The sequence below is a fragment of the Bombyx mandarina genome, chromosome 16 (assembly GCF_030267445.1).
Source record: "Bombyx mandarina strain Sakado chromosome 16, ASM3026744v2".
Classification (NCBI taxonomy): Eukaryota; Metazoa; Arthropoda; class Insecta; order Lepidoptera; family Bombycidae; genus Bombyx; species Bombyx mandarina.
The window spans coordinates 2,089,133-2,109,873 of NC_143222.1; the positions used below are offsets into that span (position 1 = coordinate 2,089,133).

General features: G+C 37.2%; 2 protein-coding genes and 2 long non-coding RNA genes across 6 annotated transcripts in view; all 4 read left to right on the forward strand.

The window, feature by feature from the left end:
• LOC114243242 (alpha-tocopherol transfer protein-like) overlaps window positions 1-6,583 on the forward strand; it is a 37,650-nt gene extending 31,067 nt beyond the window's left edge. For both annotated transcript variants that reach the window (XM_028174662.2, XM_028174672.2), the window contains one exon: window positions 5,188-6,583. In XM_028174662.2, the coding sequence (XP_028030463.2) occupies window positions 5,188-5,436 (249 nt within the window). In that variant the 3' untranslated portion in view covers window positions 5,437-6,583. The remainder of the gene's footprint in view (window positions 1-5,187) is intronic.
• Window positions 1-8,942, forward strand: part of LOC149501205 (uncharacterized) — a 69,687-nt gene extending 60,745 nt beyond the window's left edge. Inside the window, exon 2 of the long non-coding RNA XR_016324389.1 lies at window positions 7,821-8,942. This is a non-coding gene — a long non-coding RNA (uncharacterized LOC149501205). The remainder of the gene's footprint in view (window positions 1-7,820) is intronic.
• Window positions 8,943-10,386: 1,444 nt separating this feature from the next.
• LOC114243797 (uncharacterized) lies at window positions 10,387-15,021 on the forward strand. Its single transcript, XM_028175414.2, has 2 exons — window positions 10,387-10,564; window positions 10,990-15,021. The coding sequence occupies exon 2, from the start codon at window positions 10,996-10,998 to the stop codon at window positions 12,667-12,669; it is 1,674 nt and encodes a 557-aa protein (XP_028031215.2). The 5' UTR covers window positions 10,387-10,564; window positions 10,990-10,995; the 3' UTR covers window positions 12,670-15,021.
• A 2,067-nt stretch (window positions 15,022-17,088) lies between these two features.
• LOC149501207 (uncharacterized) lies at window positions 17,089-20,175 on the forward strand. Of its 2 annotated transcripts, XR_016324338.1 has the most exons (3): window positions 17,089-18,027; window positions 18,133-18,789; window positions 19,233-20,175. It is a non-coding gene; the product is annotated as an uncharacterized LOC149501207 (long non-coding RNA). The 2 variants fall into 2 exon arrangements; XR_016324337.1 differs by having other exon boundaries at window positions 17,089-18,789.
• The last annotated feature ends 566 nt before the right edge of the window (window positions 20,176-20,741 follow it).

Here is a 20,741-nt window from a genome sequence, read left to right on the forward strand (position 1 = left end):
TAATAATTTGTGACGGTAAAAGACCTCGTGACACACAATCGCTAGGATTTTCCTTACCATTAATATGAAAAAAGCGGTCAGGTGATAAATTCTCCTGAATTTGAGCGATGCGGTTTCCTACAAATATTGACCATCTATGCGGGGAAGATTTAATCCAAGAAAGAGCAATTGTAGAATCTGAGAAAGCGTATATAGCGGTGATAGGATGTAAAGAATTATAAGCGTTATAAATAAGTTTAACTAATTTTGACAAAACAAGAGCGGCACAAAGCTCAAGGCGAGCTAATGTAGTTATTTTAACCGGAGAAACCTTTGATTTTGAGCACAATAATCTTAAAGTAATATCTCCTGTGGGATCTGTAATGTGTAAATAAACAACGCAACCGTAAGCGTTCAAGCTTGCATCACAAAATGCAACAATATTTACTTCACAGTCTTTGGAAACTCCAATATGGCGCGGTATTGCTATAGTTGAAAGCAATGGAAGCTCTTTCACAAGTGAAGAGTAGCGGTAAATAATTGTATCTGGAGGTGTATCATCCCAGTCTATTTTAGAATTCCAGAGTTCCTTAATAAGCAATTTAGCGAACAGTATAACTGGAGCAACTAAACCAAGCACGTCGAACAAGCGTGCGACTAAAGATAATATTGTTCTTTTAGTGCACTTTTCGTTAGTGTTTGAGCTCGTCATAAAAAATGAGTCATTAGCGGGAAGCCATGCAAGGCCTAAAACTTTCATGGTATTATTAGCATCATCAGAGAAGCTTACAGAAGAGCGGTGCGTTTCTGGAAGGCTATTAAGAAAGGCAGTGGAGTTACTTGCCCATTTTGTTAAATTAAAACCTCCTGATTTAAAGAGTGAAATTAGTTGTTTCGATAGTTTGATAGCTGAAATATCTTCGTGTAGGGATGTGACGAGATCATCCATATATAATTGAGATTCAGCTACACTAGCGGCTTCTGGATAACGATAACATTCTTCTGATGCTAATTGACGTATAGTACGCATTGCTAAATAAGGTGATGACTTTAAACCAAAGGGCAGACAGTTAAAAGCGAAAATGCGAAGTTTATCATTTTTAAAGCGGTACAATATTTTTAAATATTTATGGTGGTCTGTGGTCACCCTAATGCGTAAGTATATTTGTTCCACATCAGCGCACAATGCCACAGGGAACAAACGAAAGCGGAGTAAAAGCAAAAATAAGTCTGCCTGTAAATTTGGACCAGTATGCAAGACGTCATTAAGTGACAGTCCACTAGATGTTTTAGCACTAGCATCAACTACACGTAGTTTAGTGGTAGTCTTGCTTGGGCGGATAACTGCATGGTGCGGTATATAATAACCGTTATCGGTTTCCTTAGCGGTGTTGTTAATTTCAGTTAAATAACCTTTACTAATGTAATCCTGTATAACGATATCGTAATCATCGCGGAGTGAGGGTAATTGAACAAACTTACGTTCGAGCGAAAGAAAACGGCGGTGAGCAACAGTATAAGACCTGCCCAGGTCGGCGGGATTTCTACTAAATGGTAACTCAACCGTATATCGGCCATCATTATCGCGGGTAATTGTAGAAATATATTTGTTTTCACACTCGGCTTCCTCAGGGCTAAGATGACGCTCATGAGGAATCTCCTCTAATTCCCAAAATTTATGTAAAAATGACTCAAGGTCTTTATGCGTTATAGATGAGAAAGTTTTATTTAAAGTGAATGTAGAATTAATTTCAGTATTTTCGAAAGCGGGTGGATTATCAATATAAACTGTACTAGATAGTCACAAAGAGGTATTATTATCATTTATAACAGAAAAATTATCATGTTGCGGTTTCATAATGCCAGTGTAACTCACTTCAGGTACGTCACCCATAAGAACATAACCGAAGGTTGTTTCCACGGCAGGTGGCGCTAGTGAGCCAGTATCTATACGATTACCTAAGTATATATATGGAAATAACTGAGCACCTAACACCATATCAATCACACCTGGAACGTTCCAATTTGAATCGGCAAGCGGTAAATTACGTATATGATTCATATTTGAGGAATTTATAAAATAAGCGGGTAATTTATCTGTAATACAGTCTACTACTAAAGCGTGAATATAATATTTATTAGGAGAAAATCTAGATTCAATATTTAAATAAACATATCCGTGAATCGGGCGAGCGGTTAATCCAATACCTCTAATATAAGAATTATTTAAAGGTATAATCGGTAATTTAAGTAATTTACAACAATTGACAGTTATTAAATTATTTTGGGAACCATTATCTATTAAAGATCTAACTATTTTACGTTCCCCTTTATTCGAGTGAGCGTATATTTGAGCGGTTGATAATAAAATATTACTATTCGATTTTATTTCCGAACTGTGAGTCAACTTGGTAGCGGTCGTATTATTTTGTTGTTGTATCGTTTTCTTAGAGTGTAAACAAGTATTCGAAGCGGCATCATGATGATCGTAACTCTGAACAACAGGTTGAGATTGAACCTGGGACCGACCGTAATCGGACCGCGCGGCATCACTCGGAATTCCATGTACCTGCGACCGACTGACCTGCCTGTCCATGTCAGCGTAGTCATTCGATGGACTGGGTACGCTTTTCCTATTTCGATTCGCCCGTTTATTACCAAAACACAATAAAGTATGATGATATTTCTTACAATTATTGCATGATAACTTTGATTGACATGCTTTTAATGTATGCGATAAGCTTAAACAATTTATGCAACCATTGTTCGATTTAATAAAATCATAACGTGCTTGCGGTGAAATCATATTTTTAAATTCATTACAACGATATAACTGCGTGTGGTGCGAGCTCGAGCAAAGATCGCACGTAGATAAGGATCTACCTGTGCACGAAACCGGTTTGTTAACCCTTTCAGTGCGGACTGGGTCATTATAACTACTAGAAATAAAAGATTTGTGATTTTTAGATTTCTCTATGTTACATTTCGGTGCAGAGCGTTCTAATATTTTAATCTGATCCTGTATGAATTTAATAAACATTTCAGTTGTGGGTATTTCAATACCACGAACCGATGCTTCAAAAGAATGTAACGTTTGAGGATCCAACCTTCTCAGTGAGCATTGTAATAAAATAAAATCAGTTAAATCGAGTAAATTTAATTGTTTTAAAGCGGCAATCGAAGATGAAATTTTTTCAATGAACATATTTAAACTATTTGCGGTAGGTGAACAATTTTTTAAATCTAATATATTATTCAGATAATGACATCCTAAAGCTCGTTTATCCTGATATTTACTAATTAGATTCGACCAAATAATATTATATGTTTCACCTGTGGGTATTATACCAGCGGTTAACTTTAATGCACTATGTGTTAATTTGCCCATTAAATACTGCACACGTTGCGCATCAGACAGTTGCGGGTTATCGTGAATGTTAGCTTTAAAAGCCTGGTAAAATGTTTCCCATCCTTCAAGAGAGCGTCCGTCAAAGGAAGGAAGTGAAATTGTTGGCAATGTTACATTTATGGCGGCGGTAGTTCTCATTACATTTGACGAATTACCAATTTTAATTTTGTTACGAGCGCGTCTTACGTAATTATATAACGTGTCAAAAGACGATAAAGCTGCGTATTCAGGCTCAACTTCGGGGTTTTGCTTCAAATTTAAATCATTGATATCATCCAAATTGCTTTCAAATCTAACACGCATGTCATCAATCGATTCTGATTCGGCAAGAAAAGTTTCAATTAATTCCGAATCAAACTCCGAAATATTTTTTGATTTATTATATAAATCATTAATTTGTGCAAATACTAAATTATTCTTCGCGATAAGTTTCTTTAGTTGTCTATTTTCCATAATGAAGTTATGAAATAACTGACTAAAAAATAACACTAAATGAACTACGTTAATAAATATAATTCAATATGCGGTTACGAGTTATTATTACTAATAGCGATGAATGTAATTAACTTTTACATACAATACAATACTGTAACAAAATGACGAATGGGGGTAATCATAAATTAATTCTAATTTTAATTAAAATTTAAGCTGGATCTAATCCAGGCTCGCAGGACCAAACTATGGGGTAGCAAGGGGGCGTGTAAATAGCCCTCCTGCGGCGGGAGCATATAAAGCGGGGTTGTAGAAAGGCGTGTAAATAGCCGTCCTAAGCGGTATGTGACAAATGTTTGTCACTTATAATTAGCGGAGCGGTAAAACTATATAGCGGTAAACAAAAGCTAGTAATCAAACTAAAGATATAAATTAAATACACATAAGCGAGCGGGCGGGCGAATGATTACACGGAAGCAGCAATAAAATGGCAATAAATTAAAAGAACTTGCACTCACCTGTAGACCTTGCCAGTGACTGTGGTGCGGGCTTCGGCGATGGAAGCACGCGGGCGGCGGGAGGGGGGCGAAGCTCACGTAGCTTTTCGTAAGCACAAGCACTACATGTACTACGGTACATGTGCCGCCATCTAGGCAGCTAGCGGTGAAGCGTTATCGATCGGGAGCTAACACCACGCTTTGGATTAAATTACGCTCGCGGTAATTAGTAACTGACAAACTCCAAAGGTGGCGCCATCCCAATAATTCATTAGCATCCCATTACTAAATCCGCGCGTGACCAAAGTCGGTTCCTATTTTTCCGGATCTAAAGGATAGGATGTATTGTGTACTGAGCAATGAGACTATAGCGGTGTTTAAATCACACAAGTACCGATATTTCTAATAAGCACCTAACTCGTATTTACGAATGGCTTCTATAATGATTTTTTTATTACCTTTATGGCTGGACGATCTGACGAACCACCTGGTGTTTTGAGTGATCACCGGGGTCCATATAAATCAACAACGTGAATGGTTTATTAAAATGGATTATCCTTTTCGGGATATTCTTTTTTTAATGTGCGTTATTGATAAAATCTGCCCGTTTTTGTTATTTGAAACATTTAAAAAACATTGACATCATATAATAATACAATATTGTTAAGTTTATTTTTGCATTGTGGTTTATTCTAGTTTTAGTTTACGCATTGCTTTTTTAAGACCCCGTATATTTTTAAGTGCATTTAATTAGACTATTCCCGGCCAGTGCAAATAAAAATTAATCCAAAAAAATTGTCTCAGAATCAGTCAGATAGTTTCGGACTAACAAATAAAGCCATTGAACGCGCTCAATTTATTTACTTCCAGATAAAATTCCACAACAAAACCGAAGACCTGGAGTCATTTTACGAAACGGCAATACCCAGGTCGTCCCTGCCACCGGACCACGGAGGAACGCTTCCCGACACCCAGACTCTGCACAAGAAATGCATGCAGCAACTCCAGCTCCTAGAGCCGTACTTCAAGGCTGAAGAGGAACAGAGAATCGCAGCTCTGCCCGACAAGAAACGGGAGAAGGCGATGGAGAAAGCCTTCAAGAATCTAGATATAGATTGATTTGACAATGTTTTGTATATGTTACGGTAAATGTACGCTCTTGGGAAATGTACAATTTTACTGGTAAATGTACACATTGACCAAAAAGTTCGGTATTACTGGTGGTAGGACCTCTTGTGAGTCCGCACGGGTAGGTACCACCACCCTGCCTATTTCTGCCGTGAAGCAGTAATCCGGTTTCGGTTTGAAGGCTAGGGCAGCCGTTGTAACTATACTGAGATCTTAGAACTTATCTCAAAGTGGGTGGCGCATTTACGTTGTAGATGTCTATGGGCTCCAGTAACCACTTCACACCAGGTGGGCTGTGAGTTCGGTCACCCAACTAAGCAATACAAAAAATAAAAAAAGGTATATGTGAACTGAATATAATGTATATGTACATTTCCTGGCAAATGTGTACTCTTGCCTTCGCGTTTTGGTAAATGTTGTTAATTAATTTAATAATGTTTTAAGAAAAGTTGGAATACAAATAAATTAAATAATGTTGTTGCAGTAAAAAAATATTTATTTAAATAAACATAATACAAAAGGCTTTAATAAAGAAAATTATTTTTTATTAAAAAATGTAAATGACAAACAAAACATACTTTTCTTTGCATATTATATATGTCGTAGGTTTGGTTACTTATTACATTACCAGCACTTGCGATTTCTTATTTTGTATGCCATGCTCACATTTACCAAAACGACATGGTTATTGTGAATGAAATATACATTCCCTTTCTTTGAAATTGTAAATGTTAGTTGAATGCACAGTTAAAAGCAGTAATGCGTTTCGGTTCGAAGGGTGGGGTAGCCGTTGTAACTATACTGAGAACTTAGAATTTATATCTCGAGGTGGGTGGCGCATTTACGTTGTGGATATCTATGGGCTCCAGTAACCACTTAACACCAGGTGGGCTGTGAGCTCGTCCATCCATCTAAGCAATAAAAAAATAAAAACATTACCCAAACGAGGAGGCAAATGTCCACATTTACCGGAAAATGCCATGTACATTTGCCGCAATATCTACTTTTACCGTGACATATATATCGCCCAACAATAGCCATTGCGCTTTGTATTGAACTCTCTTCTTCCTTGCCTTGTCTAAGTGTTAAGTTTACTTATCTTCATAGTTAAATATTAATGAGAATCTCATAATGTCGATAATTCGGTGGTTGTCAATTTTTAATTTAAACATCATTATTTTTACCGATTTAGGATTTATTTTTTCTTGTATAACGAGAAATACATAGATGACAAAAAAAAACAAATACGTCTGATACACGTGAAACTTAATTTTTAAAAAAACTTGGTGCACGTGAATGAAGTGAAACTTCTTTTTCGATGTGTATTGTATTGTGGTTTTCTTCATTTTGCGACATCTTCATCATTTATATTATACTAGCGACCCGCCCTCGCTTCGCTTCGGAAACATTAAAACACACATGAAACCAAAAAAAATAATAATAAAAAAAGTAGCCTATGTTCATCAGGGACAATGTCGGCTTCTAATGGCAAAAGAATTTTTCAAATCGGTCCAGTAGTTTCGGAGCCTATTCGAAACAAACAAACAAACAAATCTTTCCTCTTTATAATATTAGTATAGATATGTATTTTAAATTATAAATAGAAAAATAAAAATATATTATATATTCTTTAAATACTTCATTGAAATATTGGACGCTACTCGTTGCTAACGCTCGCGCTGTAGCAGGTTCACTCTCGGTCTGTCTCTTTCTATTCCCCCTCCACAGGAGCGTTAAACGTTTAACGCAACCTTGTTGGGAGTCGCATTAGAAGTTTCACTTTAAATAATTAATTAAAACTACTTTATGATTTAGTTGTCCGTGAGTTCACGGACAACTGTAAGGTGCTCATATGAACGTCAGAAATAATGAAATGACTATAAAAAAACGCAATATTAAACCACAAAAATAATTCTATGTTATGTCTATGAACCGCGAAAACCGAATAAAATATTTCACTAACACAATGTAGGTATATAATAATAATATTAAATCGTCGTGGCCTAAAGGATAAGACGTCCGGTGCATTCGTATCTAGCGATGCACCGGTGTTCGAATCCCGCAGGCGGGTACCAATTTTTCTAATGAAATACGTACTTAACAAATGTTCACGATTGACTTCCACGGTGAAGGAATAATATTGTGTAATAAAAATCAAACCCGCAAAATTATAATTTGCGTAATTACTGGTGGTAGGTCTCCGCGCGGGTAGGTACCACCGTCCTGCCTATTTCTGCCGTGAAGCAGTAATGCGTTTCGGTTGGTAGGGTGGGGCAGCCGTTGTAACTATACTGAGACCTGAGAACTTATATCTCAAGGTGGGTGGCGCATTTACGTGTAGATATCTATGGGCTCCAGTAAACACTTAACACCAGGTGGGCTGTTTGCTCGTCCACCCATCTAAGAAAAAGAAAAAAGTACCAGCCAGCCTTAGTGTAGCTTCCTTCTAGCGTTTGGAGATTTGTGATGATATTCTTCTTTAATGGAATATTATGTTAATTACCACTACGGAGCGACTAAACTAGGACCATGACGTACAAACTAAAAGAATTAATCTATGTAATAAATTCAATAAAAAAAAACTTCGATTTAAAACTCACACGCTTGGTTATGACATTCTATCTGTTTATTTATTGAGACATTCGTCACAACATTGTCTGAGTAGAGAGCCGTATTACTAATAATACTCGTAGTATGCTATTGAACAGCCTAGTATAGTATAGAATACATTTCTATAGTAGCTTCCACCTCACGTTACAAGGCAGGTGACTATTAGTAATATTTATATTAGCTATTCCTTTATGGAAATAACTTTTAAAATATATTTACTGGTTTATTTGAAAATTATGTAGTACTTAATTGTTGTAATACTTATCCTTATTAAAAAAAAAAGTAAGTATAATACATAAAACGTGTAGCACATTGTATGACAAAAAAAAACTCAGGGACCTGATTATTGTGAAATGGTAGAATAAAGTAGTTTATTTTGTGCTCTGGCATCACTGACATGACAAGTATTGCATTGCTTAGCTAAATAATAAAAAATGTTATATTAAAATTCGTTTAAAAAACGATAAAGTTTGTTAATGATAATAATTTAACTAAAATTCGATTTTGTATTATTGTTGTTATTCAAATATATTCAAATACCGTCCGCATCTGACCGAAGTCATTGTATCATATTTCTTTGCTGTTTCGTTAATATCGTATAGGTAAAAATTAATTAATATTTTCCACTTAGTTCTAATTAAATATTGTTATTTATCTATGTGTCAATAAAAAAAACTACTATAGGTGGTGGTTGTATTAGAACTTATATATATTTACATAAGTACTAAAGGTACATTGTATTAGAAGTGTAGGTATCCATCACGTTTTTTTGTTTCTTAATTTTATTTACTTAATTAATGTGATAATTGTTGTGGTGTAAAATTATTGGTTGGTTCAAGGAACCGTCGCTATGTGATTTTAGATTAAAATAAAATGAACAAAAGAAATTTGTGGGTTTTAATTTTTGATCATGGTAAAAACCACTTTTTTATTTATACACGTCTTCAGTTAACTATAATACATAAAGAAATAATCAAATATTCTATATTCGGCAGCTCTAAGCCAAGGTGTCTGCTGTAGTATGGATGTCAAAACCCAAAGACTAAACTGAACATTACATAGAACTTTTCCAGCTACTTCCGGAAGAACAATGATGTAGCGTGTAAATAGCTACAAAAAATGAAGCGATGCGATTTGCAAAGAGAGACATTTTGACGGCGCGGGCAAAATGCGAAATCACAACTGAATCAGAAAATAGAAAATTCGTGACCAACCTGATGCTCTTAAAGTCCTCGTCCTCTGCAGCGGTAGGCCTCCTTAAACGGTTATTCAGCGGTGAACGAGAAGCGAGCACTTCATAATATTAATTAAAGTTCTGGTATGATAAGATAGTGGCGCGTAAAGTCAGTTTAATCCAGATTAATTTTTCTATCAATCTCTTAGGTTCGCGCGGGAAAGACCAAGAATGCGAATGTGACGTGCGTGAGTTCTAAATTCAAAGGCACGTTCCATGGTGATTCATTTTGTAAATTCCTACGCATTCAAGGAGAATTTATTGGATCTCAAAGACGCGACATCACAAGCGTAAAAACTATAAATTCAAAACTGTAAAAAAAAGAAGGCGCTCATACTCTTTTTAAACATCTGCTTCATAAAAGAGATCGCATTCACACTATGCCGTCTAATAGTTAAGTTTTAATAATAGGGAAGTAGATTGATAAATGTTCTTGGATAGTAGAGATAATATTTCAAACATGTGACGCAGAGAGATGATCAGCGCGTTAGAATCCTGCGAAGACTAGTAATAACGCTTATGTTATGAAGGTGGTGGAGCAGTGACTATTTTGTCTCTATATGTTATCTCTCAGAAAAGAACCGTGGAGATCGAAAGCCAATGCTATACCGATATTTGGAATGATAATAAATAATAATACAAATTTAGGTGTGTGTTAAATGACTACAATATCACCAATCGTTAAATATCCCTCTATAAAATATTGTACTGGCGGCCTCTAGGTGCGAAGTATGCAAGCAATGCGCAGAAAAAAAAACGGTCAGATAAATCTCCAAACCATTGCTAACTAAGCTAAGGAAATCAAATAAAATCGTCAAAATAGCAATGACCTTACTATTTCCCTAGGATGGATCGCCAGTTCAATGATCCCACAGGATGTTAAGGGCAGCTACTGAACGCACCTACCACTGTTTCCGATATCGACCTACTAAGTAAAACTGGTCAGAAACTCAACATGCTCATATCATTTAATTTTGTTAACTTTCATTCTATAATCAATTACATATTATATTTTACATTTCACTTCTTATACAACAGACTTTGTTACAAAAGGTTTCATTGTATGGCCTACGTTCCCTTAGCGTGCTTAAAGGACGAATAAAAAAAAAGTTTAACCGTCACTGTACACCTGCCGAGTTTTTTGTTTACATATTTTAAACGGAAAGTTGTGAATGAAAATTATCTTTTTATTTGATTTTATTAATTACATATTTCTCATATGAATGTTCTGTGTTCGTAATTATCTTACCACGAGATTTATGTACAGATTTGCAGGTGAACATTTACTTTTTCTAAAATCTGTGTAACGCTGCTTTAATACTGATAATAACTAATAAATGCGTACGGATGAGTGAATTTACTTTTTCATTGTCCTTAGAACATAATTTTATGGAATTACAATTATTTTTTACAAAGTTATTATTAGTTTATCATTTTAAATACATTGTGGGATACACATACTTCGACGTACTTCTATCAAAAAAATAATACCATTATGAATAATTATTATGAATGATTATGAATAATAGATGTTAAATACCGTAAAATTAATGCTTTTTCTAATATTAACTATATTTTGTTAAAAACTCTCTGATAATCTCTGATAACTGTTAATTTCAAAAACGAACGCACATTTGATTTGGTAAAAAAAAAACCAATAAATTTAATTCTGTTTCAAAAATCTGTTATTCTATTTCCAGTTTATTATGGAACCAGTCAACAACAATCAATTTGAAGTAATACCAGATTTAAATAAAAGGAAGATCACAGCTCCATCACAGAATGTGTACCTCAACCCAGCTTTGGACCTTCTTGCCAATGAAGATCCCATGTGCAACAATGCAATGGAAATCGTTCCCGTAAAAAAACGCAAACGAGCAAGAAGCTGTGACATAACCGCATTTGAGAATACTGCCCTTGATTTGGGCATAAGTAAAGCAGCGGTCAATGAGTTTTTAGTTAGAGAACTGAACAACGTAAAAAATAATTTAAGAATGCAATCGATGGATATTAGTGATAGACCTAGTTTATCATTACCAAACACATCCATAGATAAACCGGAAGACATTAATATGGAGCCTATGCATTCGGAACCAATTTATGCTAATATTAACACCAAGCCTCTTTCCACAGACACAACTAACAATACCACAGATAGTACTCGAATGTTTGAAATCGCAGATAATTCCAAAACGGATTATTCCAATAGAGATTCTGGTATTTCAGTTTTGGAACCAAAGAACGTAACCAACACCGATATATCCAGCGTAATGAATCTATCAAATATAACTAATATTGAAAGTACTGTAACAAGCCAAACATGTAGTAACAATACTAACAACATTAGTCTAAGTTTTATAGATCATTTGGCTTTAGACTCACCGAGTGTTTCAACTCAATCACTTTACTTAGACGATGATTTGAATGAAAGCAATATAATGGAAATTAAAACTATAACAATTATAACAAAGAAGAAACGTATACACACATCGAACAATACCAACCCGTTTCTCGTTCCTAACTTCACCACAGAAAGCTATGTATCAAGTAACAATCCCTTCTTCAATAACATTCAACCAGGAATCGACTATACCAACGAGAATCTTAATATACCAACACAAGAAAGTAATTTATTACCGAGGAAATTATTCAGTGATACCAATAGTACAGTTTCGACTGAAAATGAATCAGGATTCAATATAGAAGGGAATGAATATGAAAAAGTCGATAATTACAGAGCCGAAAGTCCAGTTTACGAAAATATAGACGAGACATACAACAAACAAAGCAAGATATTGGGCTGCAATGTTTCACGATTCAGTGCTGACGACATAATGAACATTAATAAAACCAGCCAATCAAACAATGATTTGAACGTAAGAAAAGACATAAAACACCAGTTAATGAAAGTGAAAAATAAATTATCGAAAAAAGTTTTTAAATCGTTGAAAAAAACATTCAGAACCGAGAAGGTTGATAGGACATCGAATCCTTATGAGGTGCCGAGGAAAATGAAACAAAAAACGGAGGTGCCCGGTATAGAGAATCCGGCCCTGCGTTTGGACAACTCTGATGAAATCGAAATAGAAGATGTCGATGAACATGAATATGAAAGTGTAAAAACGTTGAGGAACACCCAATTAAATATGAATCTCACTCCACTGAGAGAGAAAAATGAATGTAATCTCTCACATAACAAAACATACACTCCCGGTAAAAAAGTGCGTTTTGACTCAACTTTAAATCAAGAGAAAGTGATCACCGGCAACAGTTTCGATGGGGACATCCAGAGTCCAGGGTTCGACGTCAAGATAGACAAGTATCATGATGAACTGGAGAATTGTATTAATGAAAAGAAATTCTTACAACAAAATATGTGATTTTACATAAGACTGAATTATGGAATAAGTCATCTTCGTCTCATCATCAGCAGCTTAGACCAAAAAAAAATCAATCTATTCTTATGTTTGACCTGAAGTTGCTGCTTTTTCTTCATCGCTTCCTCAATACTGAGGGTCGTGATCACCTTGGTCTAGTTTCTGCATCAGCCTCTTCCAACGTTGCCTGCATTCGGCCTGCTTAATAGCGCCCGGGACGCTGGTCTTTGTGACCTCCCTTACAATGCCCTGCCACCTGGTTGGCGATGTTCCTCGACTTCTCTTTCCTTCCACGTGATCTAGAACTATTAGTTTTCAAAGTTGTCAGGATTTCGTCGAGCCACGTGTCCAAAGTAGTTGAAGAGACGCTGGATACAATTGGAGTCATTTACAAATATTATACTTGCGCTTTTGTCTACACCATAAACCGTGACTTCATATTAGCCGAAAGGATATGTCGCCTGGTGCACTCTTAGCATGCGAAGCGACCAAGTCGCTCGTTTTTAAGGTAGCACGTAAGGTAACATTTTAATCTGTTATGTTTAGCTCCAGTAACAAAATAACAGCAAATAGCTGTGTACTCATGCACTCATAAAAATAAAATATTATATGCAAAATAAAATCTTTGCCTAGTAGGTAACTAAAATTAAAATACAGTAGATTGGGGGGAATAGAGACTAGAGTTAGAAATGGGGACCAATCTGGGACGTCACAGTACTTTTGTTGAGTTTTTTAGATTAAACTTTGTTGAACTGAAAAATACTTTTATTTAGTATTTAAGAATATTAAATAGTTTAATTTAGTCATCAAAGTTTTGTAACTCATTATAGATATTAAAAAGTTAATTACCTAGAGGTACCTACCCAATAACTAAATTCAGCCCTATCGAAAAACTCTATTGTCCCCATACGTAACCTGATTCACCCCAAAGCCAAGGTGAATCGGGTCAAGCTAGTTTTTGTATATATTTTGTAATGAACGATGTATAATAATAACGCATCGTATATAAAAATGTAAGCCTCCGGAACCATTTTAATCTCAATTTGATTGGTATTATTACCCTAAGAAAAACCATAGAAAATTTGTGTTGGATTTGGAAAGGGTCCCGATTCCCCCCAATCTACGGTATAGATTTTTATTATCTCGGTGGTGCAGTAATTAGCGCTCCTGACTGTTGCGCCAAGGGTCGTGGTTTCGATTCTCACATCGGGCAAACATGCGTGTAATAAACAGCTTTATTTGTTCTTTGTTTGGCTGTGTATTATCTATATAATGTATATATTTAAATGTATACAAGGCTGTATGTCAGTATCTGGTATCCACAATACATGGAATCCTAATTTGGGGCCGGATGACCGAGATTTTTTTACGGTTATTATTATTTTTCTATTATTTATTATAGATTGTAGTTTTTTTTTTACAAATAACTTAATATATTATGATCTTTCACGGATGCAATTTCTGCTACTCCGGTCTCTAGATATCTCATTGTCTTAACAGGAATTTCTCTATACGCTTTCTATTTGGAAAATAAAGCTGTAAGCTTCCCAGGGTTGGCACCGGTTTGAATAATTAGTATTTGCTGTTCGTTTTCGTTCTTTAAATTAGCTTTGAGTTTCGGTAGCAGCTTAACATCGTGTACACATATTATATACTGTACTGTATAAGCAGTACCTAAATAAAAAAATATAACATTTCAAATCATAATTATAATTGCTTCATGGTTTAATCTCGCGTTTATTATTTCTTAATTGATTATTCTCAAGTACCTAATTCTAAACGTCGAATTATATTATATCCGAATCATTTGTAACTTTTTTAAATATTTAGTATTTAAACAATACCTTGTAACTAGGTACCTACGTAGGACCTTGAAAGCTTCAAGTAAGAATTTGTCTTAGGGGTCAATATTTAGATCTCGTGGACACCAAAATGAATTCTCGTATATGTCAATGGGAAACCTGTTGGTATCGATGGAACCTGGGACCACTTTGGGAATCCCTACCGAAAGCGATACACGGACCCCTGTCTCGTACTTTAAGATCTAACTTCATAAACTTCTAAGTTAGATTCTGCTATTTTCTTACTCTTTGTAATTTATAAGTATTCTTTATAAATTAAGTTTAATTACAAGAATAGATCTCGTAAAATTGAAATAAACCCACCAAAAAACAAAAGCCAAAATTAATGTTCTGTGAAGAATTCTCGACCTATTACTTCTTAAATTTTAAGTTAACAACATTTATTTAAGTTCCTAATACGAATTTGTTCAATAAATTATTTCTAGTGCGTGTTGTACCTAATAAGTTATTTAATATTCAATAAATTTACCAATAAATCGATAATAGGAATTACGATTTTTTTGTTTTATTTACCTCAGCATAATTTTTGTCAGGTACTTGGAAAATTAATAATAATTCCTTAATAGTGGAATAAAAATTACAGTGATTATATCTTTATTGAGGTAAACATCGAGGCAGAATATTTTCCTCCAGAATGTAGAGCGTCAGTACATATTTTTGATTTTAGTTTTTAAAATGACTACTAGATGCCGCTGATGTTTAGAATTGCGGTTAGCGTTTTGTACTCATGTTCCTCTGTTAACCCGAATTGTAAAATTCTTTTGCATCTGCTTTTTATAAAAAAAAGGTTTTGTTTTTATTTTATAAACGTTCTATATTTTTGCCCGTTTTCTCTGCACTTGTCACATCTTCACCAAACACGCTAAAAAAAAGCAATAAATATACGCATAGGGGCATAGAGTGTTGACAAATTATAAAAAAGGTATTTTTTCCTACCTGTGCTGATAGCTTTGAGAGGCTATTTCAGCTTCGCCTTGACGTGTAGGTGAGCTCACGGGGCTCAAACCGGAAGTGTTGCTAACACTAGCCCTAGCAAGAGCTGTGCTTCGCAGAATCGACCACCGGATTGGAAACGCGACCCGCGTGCTTAGTGCGAGTTTTTTAACGTTCTCCATAACGTAAAAGTTAGCCTTATATTGTATTCATTTGGAACAGCGACCCTAGCGGCAAACGTACGCAAACGATCGCAGTCCATACAAATATGAGTTAACTTTTACGTTATCGAGAACGTTAAAAACTCGCACTAAGCACACCGCTGAGAAGATCCGACGAAAAACTCAACGGGCTGGTGCTTAGGTTACGTTGTAACTCTTTGCCGAGTTTGACGAGTACGGTTACCGGGGTCCCTACTTCTAGTGCTATAGCTAAAGGCGTCTAATGCAAGAGTTATTGGATCTGATGGATCCGTAAGGACGTGTCTAGGGCGTTGACGGTGACTGGATCCTATGTGATTAAGATTCGGGGAGCGTTTATAATACGTCTCAACGTGTTGAACGAAAAGGTGCACAGTTTTCAAAATAGCTCAATCACGTAAACGCTTAAACTGGCATTAGATTAAGCATTAAAAACTTTTTGGAACGAAGTTCCTTACGGCAGGCTTGGAGGGGATAGGGATTTTGCTGCGTGACCGAACTGAAAAAAATGTGATAGTAAAACCGTAAGAAAAAATCCGTGGAAAAAAGTGCGTGGAATAAAACCGTTAAATGAGACGTGCGCAGGCGCGACAGTCGCATACACAAGCGAGTAGTGTGTAATACCTTTCTCTTTCTCCTTCTTTTTATTATTATTCATATAAATAGCTGTTTCTTGGTATATTAATATTATATATTTTTTATAAATCATTGTAAATAAAATAAAGTTGATAACTTTGTAAAGTATTTTTTTTATCAATAAAAAAATCATAATAACGAATAGAACTTAAAATTAATAATATTTATATAATAAGGAACTTCGTTCCTATCCGGTGTCCCACGACACCACACATCTTTTTTCTTTTTCCAACAACCCAAAAACGATATTAGGAAAAACACCAATGAATATGTGTGACAATGTATATGACGGCGTTAACGATATTTATGTTATATAGCACGTGCAATAGGAGTGACTCAAACAAACAAGGTGCGCCGGCCGTGTCGTTCCACTCGTAAACAACAGCTGCAACAGAAGTGACTCATAAGCCAGCTGCGCCGGCTAGTATAAAAAGGCGGAACGTGCCTTGAAATGAACATCCGCCCGATCCACTAACGGTGCTTTTAGGTAATTCAAGCACCGGTCACCGTTCTCGTCGAACCCGTCGCTTGCGACGAAGGGCTCGACGAGTAAATTAACTCCCAGACACAGCCCACTGAGTTTCTCGCCGGATCTTCTCAGTGGGTCGCGTTTCCGATCCGGTGGTAGATTCTGCGAAGCACGACTCTTGCTAGGGTTCGTGTTAGCAACATCGTCAGGTTTGAGCCCCGTGAGCTCACCTACTAAAGTTAGGGTTACGCTGATATAGCCTCTCAAGGCTCTCAGCTTAGGTAGGAAAAAAAAAAAAAAAAAAAAATGAAATGAACATTCGTTCGACTGCGTTTGCCCGGTGCACTTACTACGTTGTTACGTTGTGTGATTCAGTGACTGTTGTACGTACTGGTTAAAGATTGGATAAGTGAAAGTGAATTAAGTTATCATATTGTTGATTAAATCAGGAATCAAAAAGTGACCTCCTTTTACTTGGTGTTTAACAAAATAATGTCTACCCTCAAGCTTACATCAGAAGTGAGATCAGGACTCTACTCTCACTGGCGTGACGTGTTTGAACATGTTCGAAGTACAGCAAAAAAAAAACATGATGCAGATCAGAATAGTAGTAGTGGTACGCCACAAGAGCGTGAATGCAGCATACGTAAGTCGTGTAATAACGTCTCTGTTACCTCGATGGAAGATCTGAGCCACGAAGAAATCGTCACATCTTACGTTCTGGCTCATGTTGCCCAGTTTGACTGTCGACTTCATCACATGGCATTTACTAACGGAAATACAACACGTAACAAGCTATTGCAAGAAATTAAGGCAAGTGCAAATCTCAAGTGAAACTTCGATCGCAATAATGGATCTGTCATGACGAGTGGGTAGTTCCGACACGAATCGTTTTTAAGCCAATGACTACTGCTAGAGTTACATGGCACTAGTACAGTAAACCAGGACATGAGACTGTGAATTGTCGCTGAAATTTTAGAATCTACTCGATTCAATACCAATAACAATACACGTTCGATGACTTCGGGCTCCAGCAAGCAAGCAAGCAAACAAGAAAGCAAGCAAGTTTCCACGGGGAAGAAAAATTGACACATCTGAAGTCGTCGTGACCTGTAAGATAAGACGTCCGGTGCGTTCGTGTCTGGCGATGCGGCGGTGTTCTGGTTCCGCTGGCGGATGCAGGTTTTTCCGGTGAAGTGCGTGCTTGTGCGTGCTTGACAAGTGTTCGCGGTTGGCTTCCTCAGTGTGGGAGTAACATCGTGTAAGAGTGGTGGAACCCGTAAAATTGTAGTTTGCGTGGTGGCTGGTAAGATTTGTTGCGGTAAGAAGTTTGCATGGTGGTAAAATGTCTTGTGAGTCTGCACAGGTAGCCGGAGGTGAGACTTCCGCGGTCGCGGCCCACCCAGTCCGCGAGAACCGGGCAGATCGCCTCGACGTTACGGAGGCCGGCCGACGGGTCTGCCAAACGACGAGACCACGCCTCCAGCACGGACTGCCGATATTGGAGCCCCCGCGCTCCGGCTGCACTTGCGCTAGGGCGCGCCGCCTCGTAGGAGACTGTGAGGTATCATTGAATAACTCTGACTGCGATCGCGCGCTGCCGGCGTTGCAGCGCGGCGACGTTCTCGTGGGTAAGGACGTGGCACCAGACGGGTGCTCCGTATAGTGCCATCGACCACACGGGTACCATCACCCTGCCTATTTCTACCGTGAAGCAGTGGTGTATTTCGGTTTGAAGGGTGGGGCAGCGGTTGTAACTATACTGAGACCTTAGAACTTCTATCTCAAGGTGTGTGGTGCGTTTACGCTGTGGATGTCTATGGGTTCCAGTAACCACTTATCACAAGGTGGGCTGTGAGCTCGTCCACACATTAATACGAAGAGCATAATCAAACGAAATTAGATACGAAGTTTAAAGGGCCGTTTAAAGTAGTTGAAGTATTGGATGGTGTCGATTTAATTTTGACTCTCACACATTCGCTTAAGGCTCGAGCTGCTACTTGCCTCACAAAAATACAGCCTGGTAAGATATCCTGGCCTACTATTAAAGAGATGCTGACAAAATTATCTAATGATGCAAGACCACTTCGACCTGGTTATTAAATTTGAAATGGAAAGCAAAAAGGGACCAGCTGAAGCCGGTATCCGGCTATGGCAACTTATAAAGAAGATTCCCGACGCTAATGTGCCAGAACAAATAGCCACCGGATTTGTTATATCAATACTGTCGCAGTGTGATGAAAGAATCCGTCGGGAATTGAACTCTGTCGTTATTACCTCAAAAAATCGTCTATTTCACACATTACGTGGCTTTACCCTCAAAAGAAAAAACGAAGATCCTGATAAAGAACCAAAACGCTCTCGAAGTTTTTTTCCGTGGAAGCTGCCATTTCTGCGGAAAACCTGGGCATCGTGCCGAAGGGTGTTGCGACAGATACTGCTCTCAAACTTTTTTCGATATTCCAGCAAAACCTGAACAACCTCCTCATCCGTGGGCGCCCGGCTCTCGCCTGCAAGTCAACTGTTACGTGTGCGGTGATGCGAGTCATGTAGCTTCTGGGTGTTCCATGCGCTACAAGAAGAAAAACGACACTGCTCCAGGTGCTGTGGCAGGTGCAACCAGAGACGTCAACGTGTGTTCCAGAGCTTCAGTGTGTTACAGATAAGTGGTTTTGGCTTCCCCTTTATGTTCCATTGAGGGTCGGAATGTAGTCTTAAAAAACAAAGCCATAGTAATTTATTCAATGGTAAGAGGTTTCATGAACAAGTCACTCTTTGATCTGAAAGTAACTCGGACCAATCATGGCAAGAGCAGTTAGGGGATATTCAACTCGCCCTTAATAGTACACGTTGTCAAGTAACAGGGTTTACTCCAATAGAATAGATGTTTACCGTTCAGGGTAGTTCACTTGAAATATCTAAAGTTTCAACAGAGTGATAATCCCTTGGTTTAGTCGAGGCAAAGCTAAAGTCAAACTTTTTTCCGCTGGGGATTTTGTTTTCGTAAGTTGACCGAAAATGTAAAGGTCCCTTCAACATTACTGCAGTTTTGGAAAACGATAGGTATAAATTGAGACATGTAAATAGTTCTAATAGAGTGTACAAATTTCCCCATGAAAACTTACGTGAAATACCTCGAGGCCCGTCAGGCCTACTAGAAATTTCTGAAAATTATAGTGACGATGACGTGACGGCGTACACAGATGGGTTAATTAATCTTGTTCATGAAACTGATCTTAATGATGACGACTCTATCACTGACAATAGAAGCGACATTTTTGTCCGCAAATAGCGATACAGCAAACATAGTCTGTGGGTAGTGATACAATGTCTGTAAGCTCAGGCACCTCAGGTGCAGGTGTTGGAAATGTAGAAAACGATGGTCGGTCTCGCACTATTTCTGAAGAAATTCCGTATAAATGTTCTGGTTTAAGAAATGTTTTAACAAAAGCTACCGTACACGCAGATTAAAAAAAAAAGAAAAAAAAAAGAGAATTGTATGTGGCTAGAGAGATGTTAATCCGGACTAGCAAAAAAAAAAAGAGAAAAAAAAAAAAAAAAAAGAAAGTGTGAAGTCATTGAAGGGTCTGTCCGGTCCAATGGCTTGGCTATAGGGATTTTCATCCAGATTAGCCACAACAATTAGCTACAGGGATTGCGATTCGGTCTAGCATTATCCGGTCCAGTTCGAAAAACTGAAGGGATAACAATTCCGGTCTAAGTTAAAAGGGACATACTTACATACCTGAAGAGTTTTAAATGAACTGGTCCAGGTATGTAAGCAGTCTGAAGGTTATTTATAGCCAGTATAGGATTTTCTGAAGAATTATGCGAACCGAACCCTACTAGATTGTTAATATCATAGACCATGTTTTAAGTTGCATCCGTTAATGTCAGGATGAACGAACACGTTTGTTGTTCACAGACATACCATAAGAATCCGCGCACGAGGACGAGCGCACGTCAGTATGGCCG